The 20,102-nt window shown below is 33.0% G+C and overlaps 1 protein-coding gene across 15 annotated transcripts in view; it reads left to right on the top strand.

The window, feature by feature from the left end:
- syd (JNK-interacting protein syd) overlaps nt 1-20,102 on the top strand; it is a 154,912-nt gene that overhangs the window by 124,119 nt on the left and 10,691 nt on the right. For 14 of the 15 annotated variants that reach the window (XM_069832348.1, XM_069832345.1, XM_069832339.1 and 11 more), the window contains 3 exons: nt 1,970-2,083; nt 4,502-4,696; nt 7,713-7,847. In XM_069832348.1, coding sequence (XP_069688449.1) covers nt 1,970-2,083; nt 4,502-4,696; nt 7,713-7,847 — 444 coding nt within the window. Of the gene's footprint in view, nt 1-1,969; nt 2,084-4,501; nt 4,697-7,712; nt 7,848-13,866; nt 13,931-20,102 lie in introns of all 15 variants that reach the window. The other variant, XM_069832347.1, reaches the window with a different exon arrangement.

Raw genomic sequence — 20,102 nt, 5'->3', positions numbered from 1 at the left:
TACCTAAACATAATGTGACAGGAAATATATTTATTCAATTATTTATTTATTTTTATATTGTGGTGGTCGTACATGACAATAGATTGATAAATACATCATCGAACTTAATATTATCTCTTGTTATATACAGTCTCTCCCTCCCCCACAGATACAGTACATAATAATTTTATTATGTGTTTATTGAATCAAAATTAAATTATGTACCATAGAAAATAATATGAAGTAGGCTTATAGGTTAGTATTGTCAAATGTAAGAGAATTCTGAGAAATATTTAGAACATTATTTATTCAAAATTCGCCATGTCTTTTTGATAAAAATAGAATTTTGTAAATTTTTTATAGTTCATTAACAGAGTTTTGGTTTTAAATAGATATTGTATAGTATTTGTTTTATAACTTTGAGTTGTATACTATGATTATGTATGTTTTTTTGGACTCATTATCCCGTTATTATCTGTCTTAATTTCTTTACCATATTATACTAGTTGTTTCAAATAGTATTGTGTTTCTACAGATTTTAGAAGAACTTGGAATAATTTGTTTCTTATTAAGTTATAAGTATGTGGAGTATAATTTTGTATCTTTAGTTAAAAAGAATGATATTGCATTGAAATCTCAGCTGTATGTTAGTAATATCTGCAATAATTACCTGTATTAATAAATAAATTTGATTTCTTAGAGATACAAATATAAAATGCTTTTAAAATTGATATACACCAAATAAAGTTCAAATAAACCTTGAAATTCAGAAGGACGTAACAGTAAAATCATACAATAAACGTTTACAACACTTACCAAATGTAGAATCTTTTTCTGTGACTACATGGGTATATGGTCATGGAGTATTATTACTTATTATCCTATTGACTACATATGTAAATTCAATTATTGTAGTTTTCCATGACATATTTCTCTTGAATGATGCTATAATGCATTACCACATATCACCTGATTCCATGCAGGACTGTTAAATTCGTCATCTGGACGTTTTTTATACTAAAGGTATTGGGGTTAAACTGTCACCAGATTCTGTACGTTTTGTGACTTGGGTTTTCTGAGAATTCATTCTCTTTTTACAGTTGCTCACATTATCTCAGAGATAATAATTAGTTGTGGAGTAATTTCTCTATTTCTTTCTCTCTCTCGTCTCTTCTTCCCCCTTCTCTCTTTCTTTTATTTTCCTCTAAGCTATATTAATGAATTTCAGTACAGTTTTCTCAGTGGATCTATGCAAACCTAAGATTGTCTTAATTTCTTCGACCCTCCCTTCCTGTTCTTTTTTTTCTCTCATTTTCTTTTCTCTTTTCCTTCCCCTCTTAATTTCCTGATGAATCACATCTTCCTATCCACTCCGTCTACACTAAGGTAATTTAAGGTGAGCTAACCTAACCTAACCTAACCAAACTTTAAAATACGTTCATTCGTTTTTTCCTCTCTTTCTCACCATTTTCTAATTAATATCTAGTTTCAAAGCTCTGTTTAATTGAGTAATGTATAAATAAATAAAAAATAAATAATGATCAACTGATTCTTCGACATATCAATGCTTTCATACTTTCTTCCTGTAAAATTATTGCAGGTATAAATGATAATTATCTTTGGTCCAAATAACTGTTTATTTTATGACTGTACATGAGAATCTGCCTTTGATGGGAGATCTGAGATTTGTTCATGGAAGTTCATTTGCCAGATAGTTGAATTTCTTCGAGTAAATCACATTTGTAAAGTTTTCTTCTTTATTGCATGTGTTTGCAAGTACTGGTGGAAAGTCATAATTGTGTATTGTGACTAATTTGTGTTGAATAAAACTTAATATTGGATTTTTACTTCATAAACTCACACTTTTAGCTATATTTCTGAGCTTCAAATTATTGGACTGTTGTCCTTCATTCCTCCTTATAGTTGAAAACAGATTTAGCAGGAAGACTGAACCATTATTGTAACTGAGTTTGACATTGATGTTCTGCAGGTACTGGCAAGTTGGGCTTCTCATTTGTGCGGATCACAGCATTGCTCATCTCTTCCAGTCGCCTGTGGATTGGAACTGGCAATGGAGTCATCATCTCAGTTCCTCTATCAGAAAGTGAGTGGTACATAAAATATTAATAACAGTCAGCACCTGTATCGCTGTTATTGAATGTGATAAATACATTTTCCATTCTTTATTTATTTTTATGCTCGACCATGCCGAAATGTAGTAATTATACACCTGGTAGCAGTCATTTAATGCATGTCATTAAAGTACACCTATTCATTAAAGTTCAGGTTTTCGATTATTCTCGGATATGCAATCAAAAGACAATGAGGGAAACGTCACGGAGGCTGGAAATCCAATACTGTCGCAGAAGGTTATGTTCTGTTACTATAATAATTGGCGTTAATTGTAAATAATATTCAAATAAATTCAATTTGTCATCTCGTTTTTCAATTCTAAATCAATTTCCAGGTTATATCAAAATTAGTTCATGTTATTCTCTACATTATATCAAGGTCAATGACATTATTGTTCCTCGGAAAAAATCAATACTTTCTCGTCAGCACACATCTCACAATTCACGAGCTATGAACAAGGTCACTTCCGATCTTCAGTCAAATGCAAATAAAATGAATACTTCTGAATAATTTCAAGTTAGAAATATGATCGAGCATAAAAAGTCGTATGAAACTTGCCTATAATGGTAATTAAGACGCTCTTATGAAAATTATGAAACTCGCTTGTGCTCGTTTCATAAACAAACATACTCGCATCTTAATTACTATCATTATAGGCTCGTTGCATAATGTACTATTCTCTCTTCCCTTTTTCTTTCCTTTCTTCTCATCCTTCTCTGTTTCTTTCTTTTTAGTTTTTTTCAATCGTCCTTCTTTTCTTTTGCTTTCAGTTTATTCCTTGATGTCAGTGGTCCTGTACTCATTACACAGCCCACAGGCCGCATTCGGCTCTCAAAGACATTTATTTGCTGCTCTTGAACTAATATTACTACAGTATTACAATTCTTTTTCTGAGAATTATTTATTTATTTATTATTTTTTTTTAATTTCTGTAATAATGTGCAACTGGAGAAAACTTTGACCACTCTGCATCAATACAGCCAGGGAAGATGTTCAAGTGACATGTATTTGTTTTTTTTTAACCCACCATTTGTCGCTATATGAGCATTGCAATATCTGCTAGTACAATTTTCCCGCTCATTCTACCTGACTTTTGAACCTTCCTGGAACAAATGTTTATATTAGATTCAACAGTGTTCGCATTCGTTATATTTTTAACTAGTCTCGTTTCAGCTCCGTCACAAATGTGGGCATTTTCCTCATTGAGCAACAAACCACGTTATTAAAATGCTGTGCTGCGAGCTTTTTTTCTAATTTATAAGTTGACATCTAGTAATAGCATTTTGTGATCTGCAAGGACTCTCCACCTCTGTGGAGTAACGGTTAGCACATCTGACTGTGAAACGAGTGGACTCGGGTTCAAATTCTGATTGGGACAAGTTATCTGGTTGGGAACTTCAGTTAAACGATATCATGGGCTTTGAGTAACAGAAAATTTATTGTATATAGTAGATTTAATCAACTCCAGTTTCTATTTAAATAAATTTTATAGTTTACATAAGGTAATCTCCTTTGAATTGAGTGCAAGTAGCACTGTCAACGAAATGCTCACACATGTCAAATTGTGTCACAACAATGGTAGCAACAGATGAGCGTCATGTCTCGTGTGTTTTTTATGTCTTGATAATACATTTTTATCATAATAGACATCACAATAGCGTTCATTCAAATTTTGATAACACGTATCTAAAACATTTCCAATCAAGGATAGAGAAACGGAAAATGTTAAAAATGTCTGTAATATCTGAACAGAAAGTAATGTATTCCGCTTTACATAAGAACGAATTGAAAACAAAAGCATCGTACCACATAGCAAAAATTAAGTCATTTACAGATGCACAGCTTGTAAGGAGTGCCTTCTAGTTGTATGTGATACTTTATTTTCTAATTTTCTAAATTCAAAACAGATTACAGATGAAATAGAACAACAAACCTGCTCGTATTGATATGATTTTTCAGAAGAGTACCAGATTCCACTATTCAACTTCAGGAGCAACAGACTTATGTGTTAATTATTTTGTATTTAAATAATGATGATGATGATAATAATAATAACAGGTCTTATAGTCGTTCTAAATACAATAATTAAAAATCCGCGTATTTTGTTAAGCTTCAATATTGTGAAATGCATTGTGACTCTCCGTAAATTACTATTTCTTATTTTTGGCTCTTTAATTTCTAGTGAGTACCACTGCTTTATATTATCTGTACTGATGTGTATGATATCATTTGAGTTTCTGAAATACATAATCAATAACACCAGTACGTTGTTACAAATGATGATTTCATTTTCTGCTTGTCATGGGTTACATGATAATCAATTTCTGCATAAGATTAATTTTCTTGTTTTCGGAAGAGTGGAACGAAACAACAATTATTGTTTTGTAAGGTGCTGGAGCACGTGGTGGGAGCAACCCTCAAGGAGGACACAGAGGCATGCCTGGTGGTGTAGTGCGTGTGTACACTGACAATTCTGGCAGTAAACTCACCCCCGGCAGCTTCATTCCCTACTGCTCCATGGCACAGGCGCAACTGTCTTTTCATGGTCACCGGGATGCTGTGAAGTTTTTCGTAGCTGTTCCAGGTGAGTGTATTCATATGATAGTTTAAAAATATTACGAAATCCCAGTTAAACAAATAAAACTTCCCTTTTTATGCTAGCAAACATTATCAAAAAATCTTGCCCGTCATCCATGCATTTTTTTATGTGTCATAATCACATGGATATGTTTTACCCGGCTAGAAAAAAAGGGGGACTGTCCGAGTTTTCCTATAATGAGAGGAAGACATTTCATGCTACCATCAACATTGCAGCAAAGCAATACTGTAACCCTCTCTTAATAGGCCTATGCTTTCCTGTTATTACGATAGAACCCCTTTTTAACGAATATCTGGGGGATTACTTTTTTTTTCCTTAAATAGGTGCTTTCCTTAAAAGGGGGTGTACATAAAATTGGAAGGAAAGGCTAAAATAAGTAGTAGTAACGTGTGTTATATACCAAACTTTATTATAACCATTTAATTAGACCTTTAATTAAATTTAGTAATCTGACCCAATATTTTGGTTTGCCCTGCGACACAGAATAGCTCAATAAAATTCATCATCATATCCCTCACGTATTAGACCCTACAGGATCTGTTACGGTCTCATGCCAGCGCTTTCGTGGTCTTCCCAATTTCCTCTTTCCTCTTGGTACATACGTAAGAATCTGTTTAGGCCATCTAGTGCGATCCATCCTTTCGACATGTTTTTTCCACTGAAGTCGATATTGTTGAACAAAATTAACTATAGGATCCATTTTGAGTTCCTGCAATATGTCCACATTTTTACGGTGTTCCAGCAAAGAGCATCCCGCTGTTCGTCTCATGAACCTCATTTCAGCTGTCGTCAGCCTTTGCTCATCAGCTTTTCTGATTGTCCATGCCTCGCTACCGTAAGTGAGGACCGGTCGAGCTAGTGTTTTATATACCTTTAGCCTTGTATGTTTCTGAACATGGGAGGATTTGAAGACGGTGTTAATTACGCCAGTGATTTTTATAAATCTAGATATTTTGTTTGACATATCTTCATCAGTGATGTAAGAGAGGTTATAACCTAAATAGTTAAATGAGTTAACACGTTCACAATAAAATTTAAAATGAAAAATTATATGAACAGGTTTCAGACAAAAGTGAATAAGACATAAGAAAAAAAAATAGAACCAAGTGTAATTTAAATTGAATGTACACCATAAAGATGCTGACGAAATATTGCTACAGAAAATTTTATAATTATTATTTACAATACATTTTCATTGAAATATTTTCTATCTCTTCAAATAGTGTAGTACTAATGTTTTTCCGTTTGGTTGAACCTGAATCATACAGAAAATCGGCATTGAAAATTTGCTTTTTTTGCCATATGTGATGGTGTTATTTGGGGATTTGCCTCGACATCCCTTATTATTTTCTCTCTCTGTCCGATAGCTAATTTATTCCATTTAATCACCATTATATTGATGCATAAAGAACATAAAGTAAAAAAAAAAAAAAAAAACTTTGAAACGAGATCCACACAACTCTAAAGAACAAAACAACGTTGCAGAGCTTCAACAATGTTTCGTTTTTTATTCTTTTCCTGTGAGGCTTTGGGGGGGGGGGTTAACCCCCCAAACCTCCTCCTCTCTGCACCAGTGCTGATAGTAGTTGTAATGCCTTTCTAATATTTTGAATTTGCTGTTAGGGGGAGGAAGGGGATACTTCAAGAACGTAATAATACAACTCCGTGTAATAGATCCCCAGAATGTTTTTGGTTGGTAGCTGTTGCCGAACCCTAGTAATTATGTAGATTAGCGGTATGTTGAGCTAATGTTGTTGTTGTTGTTGTTGTTGTTGTTGTTGTTGTTGTTGTTGTTATCTAATGCCGGGCTTTGGCAACGAAGCCATTAGCATTTTTGCTCTCCAATATTTCTCTGTGGTGGATCCATCAGGTAGAACTTCACAGGTTTGTAGATGATCTTCAGTTATTTCTTCTTCTTTGTTGCATAGAGGGCAATTTGGATTTGTGTAAATTCCTGTTTTATTCAAGTGTTTGGTCAAATAAACGTGTTCTGTAAGCAGTCTGAATTTTGCTACTGCAGATTTACGTGGGATTTCTGGAATAATTTCTGGTTTTTTTATTAAAATGCTCCATTTTTTATCTTTGGCTTTGGTACATAGTGCTTGGTTTTGCTTGATGTTATATTTATTTTTAATTAGTCTTTTGATGGATGTAAAAGGTAGGCTTGTATTTGTATTCTGAATTAAATTGGATCCTTTTTTGGCAAGAAAGTCAAGCAGTTTCATTTCCAGCAATTTCGCTATGTGCAGGTATCCATTGCAATTGAATTCTTTTCTGTAGTTTTTGAAGTTGTTGGATCATTTTGTGACATTCTTTAATTTGGATTGACATCATTTTATATGAATTTGTTGCATATAATGCTGCTTTAGAATCAGAGAGAATGACAGCATTTTGAAATTTATCTATTCTGTATAGTAGGTGTTGGAGTGAGATATGAATAGCCATTATTTCCGCATCAAAATTTGTTGTATGATATCCTGCTGGTTGATAAAATGAGAATAACGCACACGTAATTCCTGATCCTGAGTTGTTATCGATAGTAGACCCATCTATGTAGATGTGTAACCATTCTTCTCGTGGGTATCTATTGTTCACAGCTTCTAATGCTAGCGCTTTTAGTACAGGTTTGGAAGTTTCAGATTTTGTAACTGGTTCTTCTAAATCTAGTTGAATGTTAATTGGTTCGAATGTTAGAGGGTTTTCTCTGCTTAAAATGTTTTCTTTAGATTTAGGGAGATTCAATTCTGTTTTTATTTCCGTGACTTTGGACAGGAAACTAGTTTGTGTTTTCAACTTGGTTGTAACAGTTGCTAATTAACCTAATTAACTGGTGCAGCAAAATCAACCCCAATCACGGCAATGCAAGCTCTAACCCAGAACCCTCCAATATATCTCACTCTAGAGGAGCAGGCACTAACACATCATGAAAAAATGCTACGGTTAACAATAACAAAATGTTGAACTAATTAATTTATTGATCAGATATATTTTGTTACAACAGGATCTGGAGGTCTGTCAGCTGCAAGTACTGAAACTCCACTCATAGAAAACATGGAATTGGAGGCTTTGGAAACAAAGAAGCCTGCAGCCATGTTGGTGATGTCTGGTGGTGAAGGTTACATTGACTTTCGTATTGGTGAGTACAAATGTAATTTTTAGACTTGTCGCGGTCCCCCCCCCCCCCCCCCCCCTGAGTAAGCGGTAAGATGAATTTCGTGTAAATGTGCTTTTGCGTGTAAATTTGTGTGCATGTAAATGTACGTACACATGCACAGCTTTCATTATTTATGTAATATTTGCATGTGCCAATTTGCATTTTCGGAAGTTTAGAATTGAAACTTCATGTCATTCTGTAAGACATTTTATCAAAATGTTATTGCTATACAAGGTAGTTTGCTTAAGTTTCAGAAATGAATGTGTCTAATTCCTTTAAAGTGACACACTACTGAGTTTTTGTAATTTGTACTATTTTTATTGTATCTACTTGGAAATTTTACATCGGATATTGATAAAATATATGTGCACATTTTTTTCAAATTTTTATGTTGAAAAATGTGCCCAGAATTTTTTTTTTTTTTTTTGCATTTTTTCATTTGAAAATAATTTCTGCTTTTAATAAACATTTTTCTGGGCCTCACATAAAGATAATCCATTTCTTAAAAGTTATAAATGAATTTAAGACTCACTGCAAAGAAATGGTAAATTGGATTTTTCCTTCTTGGTAAACTTCATTAGAAAAAGAATTAAATTTTAACATTTGACTTTTTTTTTCAGCGTCACTGTCCAATATAAAAAATATACAGCTTTCTTCTTTCTTAATAATAACCTTTTGTGTATATGAATGCAGCATTTCATGCACAGACTTGTGAATATGAGTGCTATATTTCATTACTATAGGTTTAGTCATTCAGGAGATATCTTATTTCTAGTTAGTTAAAATGTAAAAATTATAATTTGCGGTGAAATCATTTTGAAGTTTATAATATGCATTCTAGATATAATAATCACTTATGAGGAATAAACTGAATTTATAACGTAGCATAAAGGTATCGTGATAAAATCATTACAATATTTCTCAAGAAACCGTAGATTCTTTTGATTAAAAGTCAGTAGTACATCTGCTTAATTGCAGTGAATCAATGAAATAAGATGGAAACGTTGTCTTCAGAGCTTATGTTCCTAATAATGAAGTCTTGCTATAATGATGAAAATGTGATAACAATAAAGACATTAGAAAAGAAGAAAAAAGAAAAATTGTTGGCTGTTTTAAACTAATGGCTGTTAATGGCATTTATATTATTATTATTATTATTATTATTATTATTATTATTATTATTATTATTATTATTATTATTATTATTATTATTATTATAATAGCGCGTTTTTATTTAAAAATAAAAAAAACAAGAGGAATTATTTTATGTTGAAATATTTTATTTTAAAAGAAATTAATAAAACGAATGTTTTGCCTTTCTCTGCTTGTTTATTGTGTATTTATATATCGCTGTATATTTCAGTGTTGGAGCATATTATTAAAATGAACTGATTTAGTGGTGACATTTTACTTCAGTTGATCTTAGTCAACTTTATGCTTAATTCAATAAATTGTATTGAGTTCAATTACTATAATTTCTGAAGTAAATTTTTTCAGATTTCTACATACAAACTTACAAATGCTCATTAAAAATATTTTCAGTCAATGAGGCATAAAGACTTTCATACGTGATTCAAATTCTGTTTATGTGGAAATATGATAATAAATTTTTTGCAGCATCAGATTCCTTTCCCTGTACTTCATGTGAAGAGAAGAATTGAAACATGTGAAATTAATTTAAAATCATTGGACCAGTTTTTGAATAAATAATAGAAAAAAAGATCTTGGGACTTTCTGTAGAATCTGATCTTCGTGTACTCATATGGGCCTTTAAAAGATCTGTAAATGATTGCATTTCTTGATCTATTCAGAAATGACAATCTGCAGAGATGGATAATGGAAGGTCAGCATAACCAAAAAGCTATTTTTTTTGCATTGAAAAATATATAAAGATACTAGGATACGGTTACAAATATTTTCTTATACAATCATAATCAGATTTCTTTACAGGAACATAACATAAATCCATTTTTATTTTTAATGTAAATCAAAAAAAGTAATTTTAAATGCTAAGTCTAATTTGTCATTATTGGCCACTAAGTAAAATGTTTCATTCTTATACAAAATGTTCGGAAAATGCAGCCTACGAATAGTAATTACATTATTGGGGGGGGGGGTGGATCAAGGTATGTAAAATCAGAATAGGAACGGCCCAAACTCACAGTTTTACCCAAAAGTCAAGTGGAACATATTCTATTTCTACATGCTATCATATCTTTGGTCTTATACCTTTGTGGCTCAAGCACTAGTGCGCTAGTCTACCATCTGGACGACCCAGGTTCAATCCCCCGCCGGCTGTTATGGATTTTGTTATGGATAAAGCAGACATTGCAGAGCATTTTTCTTGGGATATTCCCATTTCCCTCTATCATTCCACCAACACACTCCACCTCCCCCTCATTTCATCAGTCATATACAATATATCTTGATTACACAACTTTTAACACTGTATCACTTCGGAATATGTATGATAAGACTTTCTTGTGTTAAATTCTAACGTGCCTTTTTTACATGTTTCGACCTATTATGGGTAATCTTCAGAATTGGTCGTTGCTGGTCTTGGCGCCTCTTGTTTTGTTTCCTGTGAGGGTGTGTTCGTGTGGTGTAAAGTGGAGTCAAAGCGTGTGTGTGTTCTGAGATTGAGTGGTGTGTTGAGAATTTCATTGGGGTGTGTGAAATTCTCAACACAGTATATATACAGTAATGGATTTGGACGAGAGGGAAATTTTCCTGTCTTTTCCCTGCCGAAACTCAAATCCTCATCTCCCTCAAGTGAATTTCAGGTGCATCTAAACTATACTCTTATTTTAACTTTCAGCTGTTTATGGAAAGCTTATTATATTAAAAAAAGATGCACTTGTTTTTTGTCATGTAGATCTCCTTAAACTTTAATGACTCTCACCAAGCACTGTCATGGTAATTGTTTTCTTAGCCATATGATCCACCCCTTATTTTTCTCCCTTGAAACATATTTTACTCTCTCTCTCTATACACCAGATCGTCATTTAATTATGTTTGTATGTCTTTTTTAATTATTATTTTACGATGCTTTGTCAACGGCTATGGTTATCTAGCGTTTGAGTGAGTTGAAGGTAATAATGCCAGCGAGATGAGGCCAGGGTCAGGACTGAAAGTTATTCAGCATTTGCTCTTGATAGGTTGAGAGAAAACCCTGGAAAAAATCCTTCATCAGGTAACTTTTCCTAACCAGGATTGGAACCCAGGTCCGCTCGTTTCACGATCAGACATGCTAACCATTACTTCACAGCGGTGAACTGTTTTTATGTTAAAGAAAAAGTACAAGAATTACTTCATTTTAAAACAAGCTTGATTTAGAGAAGATCCCATGAAGCTCTGACAGTATAAGCGCATGTCTTGTCTTGATGAATCCTGGAGCATGTATCTGCAGCACTTCGCTATTTTTTCAAACATTCTTACATATGTGATTCTGGATTTCAGCACTGTGAGGTGAACCATTTATGTTTATTATATTAGAAACAACAAGAGATGATCTAAGATCAGTACAGATCTCTGTGTACAAAGCTTAGGTACCGATATGCCATGTGGCTCCATATGGGCAAAATTTTCTATTCCCCATACAATTCAATAAGGGGGTTAGACTTGGTGAAATTTTGATCATTTTCAGTAAAAGGTCGTATTTTCTTAATTTGTTTATTTTTATGAATCATCAAACTCTTGATTTACATGCAAATTTTACAAGCTGTTTTCTCACATTTTTTTTTTTTTCAGAATATTCTATCGTGTTCAAAATGTAAAGAAGACTCATAATTTTGATGCTGGGAACATGAAATTTTTACTGCATATTCTATACAGTGTTTTTTACTATGTTTAATTAAACACCTGTATCATTTTTTTGACAAATTAAATACTTTCAAAATTAAAAAATAAACATATTTAGTGGACACTAAACATTTAAATTTTGAATTGCATATTTAAAAGAATAATATATTCTCTCCATTTATAGAAGTAAATTTAAAATTCTAGATATTTAGTTCTTTTCTAACCATATCAGAGATGTCGCAAAAAAAAAAAAGTCATGCATGAAACTTAAATGTTGCAAGAGGAGATGGATTTTGAAAATATTTTTTTTTCTTCCTTAAATTTAAATATCTAAAAACCATTCATTTGATCATAATGAAATTTATAGCAAGAGGATAAATTGTACGAAATATGAAGTCTCTATCTTAAACATTGAAAAAAAAAAAAAAAATCACCCATCACTCCCCTTAAAAATTGTAGGTTCCCATATGCCATATGGTCTACATGAGAGTAATGCTCTCACTCACAGATAACTACCTATACTTTTAAAACTGTGATTTAACATAAACTGTACATGCTGACTACAATTTTGTGTAGTTTGTAACTTTGTAAATTAGAAATGAAACGATCTACTCTTACTAATGCGTGAGACGTGTATACATATGATGATGATGATGATGATGATGATTATGATCATAATAGTAATAATAATAATATCTATACAGGATTTTCGGAATGTAAAATACTTCAGGATAATGTAGTTTGGGTTAACCTACATCGATTTAACTTGATATACCTATGTTTGAAGTCTAACAGTTGGGGAGAAATGAATCGCTTCATTAAAAAGGGCATCAGTCACATTTTTTTCGAAATTGAGTTAACATTGAATTTCCCATCTCGAATGTTCAACACATCATTTTATCAAGAAAAGAAACCAGTCCAAGATTTCATCGTGATATTGTGTTCGGAATGTGAGCATTTTGTAAAGGAAGGGACATCGGTCCGGACAATTTTTCTTCATTTCCCACAACTTAGCTAAAATGGACTGATGCACTTTCTTTATGAAGCAATTCAAATATTGGAATTCTTGTGGTTCCGCGTACTATATTTGATTTTTTGCACACGGCAGCATCTGAGCACTGCAAAGTCTGCGCAACATATATAACTGAATACACACACATTCACTTGAAATTTAATTCGTGTATTTGCATAGTAAATATGCAGACATGCTTTTTGCTTATGGTTTTGTGATTGCAATGTTGAGGAATGCAGAAGGTGTTTTCGCAATAGAAGGGTTCCAGCTAGCTGTGTGTTTTCTCGTGCTTACTGGATGTTATTTGAAACTAGCAAGCTACCAAGTGTTTCATTAAGGTCGGAAAAGGAACTGGTACTGGTACCTGATATGAATTTACAATTCATGAAATCCATAAGAAGGGTAACCTTAGTAATTTGTCCCATGTAGTTATTTTATTTTCTTAAGTTTGTGCTTAATTTTGAACTAAATTTACTGGAACAACACAAGATGAGGCATTTTCAATAATGTATCCTACCACAATGTTCTAAAACTTAGAAATACGTCTATAATGCCTTTCTTCGTTCTAAAGTTTGCCCATCAATAACTTCCTCGTTACATTTCGGACATAAAGTATGCCAGATTAAATCGATGTAGGTTAACCCAAACCACATTATCCTGAAGTATTTTACATTCCTCTTGAGACACTCTGTATAAAAGTGGAAGAAATTAGCAAAGTAAGATATTTTATGGTTTATTATAAAAACACAGCTAGCACACAGTTAAAAAAGTATTTATCCTTCATTATAAGTTATTTTTCAGTAAAATTTTTGCATATATATCCAAGAAGTTGCACTCTATCAAATTAGGCAAAAAGTAAAATTGAAGGTTTCTTTTGTATGAAGCAAGTCCTTTATAGCTGTCTCTTATTGTTGCATTAGTTATGTTAATACATAACTGCAATATAGAGAATGGAATGAAATTGTCATACATGTAAGTTCCTTGATTATTATTGTAATTATCATGAATAATGTGGGGGAGATTCACATTGTTACTGATGTGGGTTGCACTTTGTGTGGCTATGCACTGGTCTTACTTAAAGTCATTGTTATGTTTGCTTTGAGTTCCTGTGTTTTGATTTGTTTTTGTTTTATTTATCTGTGTATATTGTTTTCCTGTGCGCGTGGTCCGCGGTTTGACCCATTGCAGTGGATGATGCTGAGGAACCTGAGGACACAGCTAGTCACCTCATAGTCTGGCATATAGAATTCCGGTACGCAAGCTCATACCAGTAGATCTTGATCTCCTTTCTTCTTAGTGTTGGTTTTCTTACTCTTCATCACAGGTTAAAGAAAACTCTCCTGATATAATGGTTTATCGAACAAAAAAATTGAGTACACACTTTGCAATAATTTATTGTATTTGAGACTATCAGTACCAGTGCCTTTCCATAAGCTTTTAATGAAAAATATATATATATACAGTAGAACCTCTATTGTCCGTGGTAATGAAGGGGGTGGACTGAACGGTTAAGCAAAAAAACGGATAATCCGTACCATAAAATATTTTCCTAAATTAAGTGAATAATACTTGCATTTCTTAATTTCCTCCGTGTTCTTGTGTTTAACATGCTAGATAGGGAATCAAAAGTGCACTCATTCAAGTCTGGTTGTCAACGACAGGTTTTTAAGGGGCAAGGAATACAGGTCTCGTGTTGTAGATTTACGTACTTTATACACTTTATTGTTGATTTTTATTAAATCGCTCACAGTTGTAACATCAATCTCGTACTCTGATGCGAGATAAGCCACAGTTTCTCTTTCCCCGAACCACTCAATTATTTGCGTTTTTTTTTTCTTTTGATACTCATGGAATATATTTTATATAGAAATTCTACAGTATGGCAACTCTAACAGCAGATCATACTGTGTAAGTGTCAAGGTTTGTAATAACATACTCTAGAAAAAATACGTACTGGTACTAATATAACATATAGTAGTACTTCATACATATGAAGAAGGCAGACTATATATGTGTCTGTAGGGGGGGGGGGGGGGAAAGCAAGAGAAAGATAGTCGGATAATCTAGCAATCTGTTAATAGGGTGACGGATAATCGGGGTTCTACTATATATATGCTTATTGTGTTTTTAAGTGCATTAAAACAAATTAGACTCACGTCTAATAATTGAGGGAGTGGATGGAAGAAGGACGTAATTCAAAAAAGTTTGTTTTGAGATAAAGAAGAAAAACTATCGCACATGTTGCACTACGACTGAAATAAATTTGTATGTTGCAGGTATGTATACGGGTCCTGTGTCTTCATTAGATACAGTTACTCTTTAATTATATTTTTTAATTGAAGTTACGCCCATATTCCAAATATTAATGGTTTATGAATAATATTATTTGAATAAAGAATATTTATCTTTATTTAAACATCATGTTTGTACATTTATGGTTCAATACTAGAATACTGACAACAATAGAAACTGTGTTGTACAAATTATAACTGTTCTCATACATAAAAAAAAAATGAAAACAAAAATGAATAGACAATATCAGTCATCTTCAAAGTCTGTTTCACCTCCTGATACCTTGGCAGACTGTGCTTCCCTGAAAATAAACATATACCATTCACAGTCATCATCATTTACATATTTTAGCAAATCAATGACATCTTTCACTTTAGCTGCTTTTATGCCAACATGTGGAACTCTTGAAAGATTATTAGCAACAGAGGCGTTTTTTTTTCCATAATAGAAACTTATCTCGTGCCAAACTAGAGTAGGTTTGTGATGTCTGAACACTGCCATTTTGTGTATAGGTTGGCACAACATATTTCTGTATGGTAAATTTCACACCACCAATGAGTGATTGAAGGAACTAACTTCCATGTTGTATAAATATGCCAGTAGATAGTGCAAATAATCAATCTCCGGAAAACAGGCGTAATCTGACTTACGCCGTTCTTCCATCCATTCCCTCAATTACAGTTTCAATGGTATTTCAAAGAGGCAGTCAGTAAGTACCATTTTTTAACTTTAAATCATACGCTTGAAACGTTTAAATTATATGTAAAGATACAGTAAATTTCCAGTAAATTTAAATTATGTTTCAAAGAAACATAGGTAATTATATATTTCAAAATTCTTTGAGACGTGATATGTGCATTTATTACTTTAAATCGTCATTTTTTTAAGAAATTGTTATCAGTAAATGTATGAAGTGTTTAAAGATTTCTTTATGATTAGTTTGATTAAATATGTAGGCTACTTATACTATATAAAAGACGGAATTTTGGATTTCACCTCTTTATCAGTTTCCTTCGAATAAGATATAAAAAAGAAAAAGAAAGAATCAACAAAATGATCAAGCTCGTGAATACTAACGAACTTTCTAACTTGATTGATTCTTGTTTTTGTCAGTTTTGTTTATGAAGGAATTTATAGCTATGTATTTACATTTATGCATGCATGCAGTGCACTGTACACAAACACACACGCTCAATCACATTCACTCAGATGTGTATCTCTGTATTGTTGTATAATTCTGTATATCTTTCTGTACATCTCTATTATCTCTCTCTCACTCATCTTTCTCCTGCTGTCTTTTCTTTTCCTACCCCTCTCTTCTTCCCTCGTGCACACACACACACTTTCACCAACTCTCATATTGATTAATTCTCTTATTAGGTGAACATTGCTAATTCTTTGTTGAATGATAGATTGACCACAATGCAGTGGTACAGTTCTGATACTTTATCTGTGCATTCCGAAACCGTTATTGTATGAGAGATAGAAGGAGTAGTCCACACCTGTGGAGTAACGGTTAGCGCGTCTAGCCGCAAAACCAGGTGGCCCGGGTTCGATTCCCGGTTGGGGCAAGTTACCTGGTTGAGGTTTTTTCCGGGGTTTTCCCTCAACCCAATATGAGCAAATGCTGGGTAATTTTCGGTGTTGGACCCTGGACTCATTTCACTGGCATTATTACCTTCATCTCATTCAGACGCTAAATAACCTAAGATGTTGATAAAGCGTCGTAAAATAACCTACTAAAATAAAAAATAAATAGAAGAAGTATGGAAGACTTTGCACATGCGTAGCACTCCTGCCTGTTTATCACATTTCCGGAAACATTTGTTGTTAAAAATAGAAAGAAAAAACAAAACAATTTTATATTTTTAAGTATGAGACATACATTACAATAAAATAATAAAACTAATAATAATTTAATAATAATAATAATAATAATTTATGTCTCGTGACCAGAACATAGTGCGAAATGGAAATATAAAATTGGAAATTTATCCTTTGAAAAGGTGGACAAATTCAAATATCTTGGAACAACAGTAACAAATATAAATAAAACTCGGGAGGAAATTAAACGCAAAATAAATATGGGAAATGCCTGTTATTATTCGGTTAAGCTTTTGTCATCCAGTGTGTTCTCAAAAAAGCTGAAAGTTAGAATGTATAAAACATTTATATTACCGGTTGTTCTGTATGGTTGTAAAACTTAGACTCTCTCTTTGAGAGAGGAACAGAGATTAAGGGTGTTCGAGAATAAAGTGATTAGGAAAATATTTGGGGCTAAGAGGGATGAAGTTACAGGAGAATGGAGAAAGTTACACAACGCAGAACTGCACGCATTGTATTCTTCGCCTGACATAATTAGGAACATTAAATCCAGACGTTTGAGATGGGCAGGGCATGTAGCACGTATGGGTGAACCTAGAAATACATATAGAGTGTTAGTTGGGAGGCCGGAGGGAAAAAAGACCTTTGGGGAGACCGAGACGTAGATGGGAGGATAATATTAAAATGGATTTGAGGGCAGTAGGATATGTTGGTAGGTACTGGATTAATCTTGCTTAGGCTAGGGACCGATGGCGGGCTTATGTGAGGGCAGCAATGAACCTCCGTGTTGTCTAAAAGCCATAAGTAAGTATAATAATAATAATAATTATAATCATAGTAATAACAATAATAATTTTATAAAGTCCATTTTCCTCTTACAAATAGTTGAACACCTTTTACGGACACTTGTGTGCTTGAACTGATATTTTTATTACGAGTTGTGGTGAAACCTTCTCCCATTGCTTTGACGTCACTGGAATGCACAGATAAAGTATCAGAACTGTAACATCAGCTATTTCATAGACTCCGGTGGTCTTGTAGTTAATTCTATTAGTCTCTAGATCCAAGTATCACAGCTTCAGATCAAGCTGAGAGGGATTTGTTGGACGAAAAAATAACAAGTACAGTTCACTCTATAAAAAGAGCAAAGATAGAGCTTCTGTGTCTTCCAAAGTTTGTGGAAATTAATGTCGTGAGAAAAATTTTCGAAATTGCCACTATATCATCCACTTATAATTCTTATTTTCGCGTAGAGATGCCTCTAATGACTTAGTTGTGATAGTATTCTCGCCTATCTTTACATATCAGGAGTAATAAATTATTCTGTCTTTATATTTCCACACATCGAAAATGGAGTCTACCTGGTTGGCAAGTTGGTATAGCGCTGGCCTTCTATGCCCAAGGTTGCGGGTTCGATCCCGGGCCAGGTCGATGGCATTTAAGTGTGCTTAAATGCGACAGGCTCATGTCAGTAGATTTACTGGCATGTAAAAGAACTCCTGCGGGACAAAATTCCGGCACATCCGGCGACGCTGATATAACCTCTGCAGTTGCGAGCGTCGTTAAATAAAACATAACATTTATCATTTATCGAAAATGGAATTCTTTACACTATCAGACTAGCAGAAATATAGAAACATATTACTTGGCCAGTCAATCTTTGTTATAAGAATCTAAGCCTAATGATATTACAAGCCAAAGAGTAAGAATTTCCTGCTCTGTCTAGGTCTCTTGTGAGATTGATGTGCCAATACAGAATGCATTTGCAGTTGATATATTCTTCTGGATGTGCGCTCTCCAAAGTAAATGATGAAAAATCATAGGGATCATTATTTATCCGAGATGTGGAAGATCCTAACCTTAGCACAAAGGTTTTGAAACTTGTACAATAGACAGAACTAAAATAAAATTACTAGATGTTCGGGAGTATACAAAAAGTCGTGTTGAAATCTATTATAATATTAAAAACGTGAATGAAGGATAATTTTTGTTTATTCTAGATGCTCTGTATTCTAGAAGTAGCAATGAAAGTTCCATATGTCGTGTGCACTGCTTATGCTAATGCACAGGGCTTGGATATTAAAATAATATACACAGACTCATATCCGTGCAAAATGTGTTGTTGCCATGACGTGTTTTCGTTCAGTTATATGTATTGTTTACCATTTGGTGGTGATGTCAGCTTATCAGTTCTTTAATCTGTGTTTTGTATCAATTCTTGTTTAGTTTGTTGTTTCCACCTTTTACTTTCCATCTTAAGGGAACAGGGAAGTTTCTCTATGTGTTCACTCAAAGGAGAATAATTCTATCTTCATACAAGTAGAAGTATAGCTGAGTTCAGTGTGACTGATGCTTCATTTCTGCATGCGATTTCGTTTTTATTCTGTATAATATATTGACCAAGAAGTACCAGTAAAAAGAATATAGTGTAGCTGCATGGAGAATTATTTCTTGTAATTGAACACTACAAAAAAAAAGACTAGTAAAAGATTAATTATGGTTCAACATTTTAAATAAACTAGGCTTAATTTTTAAACCTATTTCAGTTTCGTTTGAATTTTGTTATTCTAAGTGGACACACAAAATAATGTGTTAAATACATTGGAAATTATTACTTAAATTACAAACACGGTCCTGTTTAAAAATATATTAAATATTAAGCACAGGAACGCCATTTTGTTATTTCAATTAAGAAACACGCCAAACGAATTGTCTTTGCACCAAAAACAGATGCTCCCTGGACCAAATTATCGTATTTTATAATTGTTTGAATGCAACAGAAGCCAGAAGTCTTGCTAAACATGTTGCTGGTAAAGCACTACGAAATGGCGTTCCTGTGCTTATCAATTACCAAAAATATAACTGCTTACCTAATCCTAACCTTTTTCACAAGAAACTACTAGTATATACTACATTTAAAAAACTTGTAAAATATACTAGTAATTAAAGTGTGGAAATAAGTATCACGATGTTATTTCGCTGATACAAAAGAACTTTAAATAATAGATGTAAATTTTACAAATACATTGCTGCATGATGAAGCAACTGAAAAACTAATTTTGAACTTTCACATCAGACATAGAATATTCAATAATTTCAAAATTTTGCGAAATTATATCTATACCTAACACAGAATTATAAATAACAAACTTTAGTAATGCAAGAAGTGAAATTCATGATTACCTTTTGTAACTACAGAAACCATCTTTATAAAGAGTTATGTGAATGTCTTTGAAAATTAGGTACCGGTACACATTTTTCTTAAACACTTGTTTTAGGTAATTATTTATGAATATAAAACAAACTCT

This window comes from Periplaneta americana, chromosome 8 (genome assembly GCF_040183065.1).
Source record: "Periplaneta americana isolate PAMFEO1 chromosome 8, P.americana_PAMFEO1_priV1, whole genome shotgun sequence".
Lineage (NCBI taxonomy): Eukaryota > Metazoa > Arthropoda > Insecta > Blattodea > Blattidae > Periplaneta > Periplaneta americana.
Note: the sequence above shows the minus strand (reverse complement) of the source record. Positions and strands in the feature narration are given on the sequence as shown.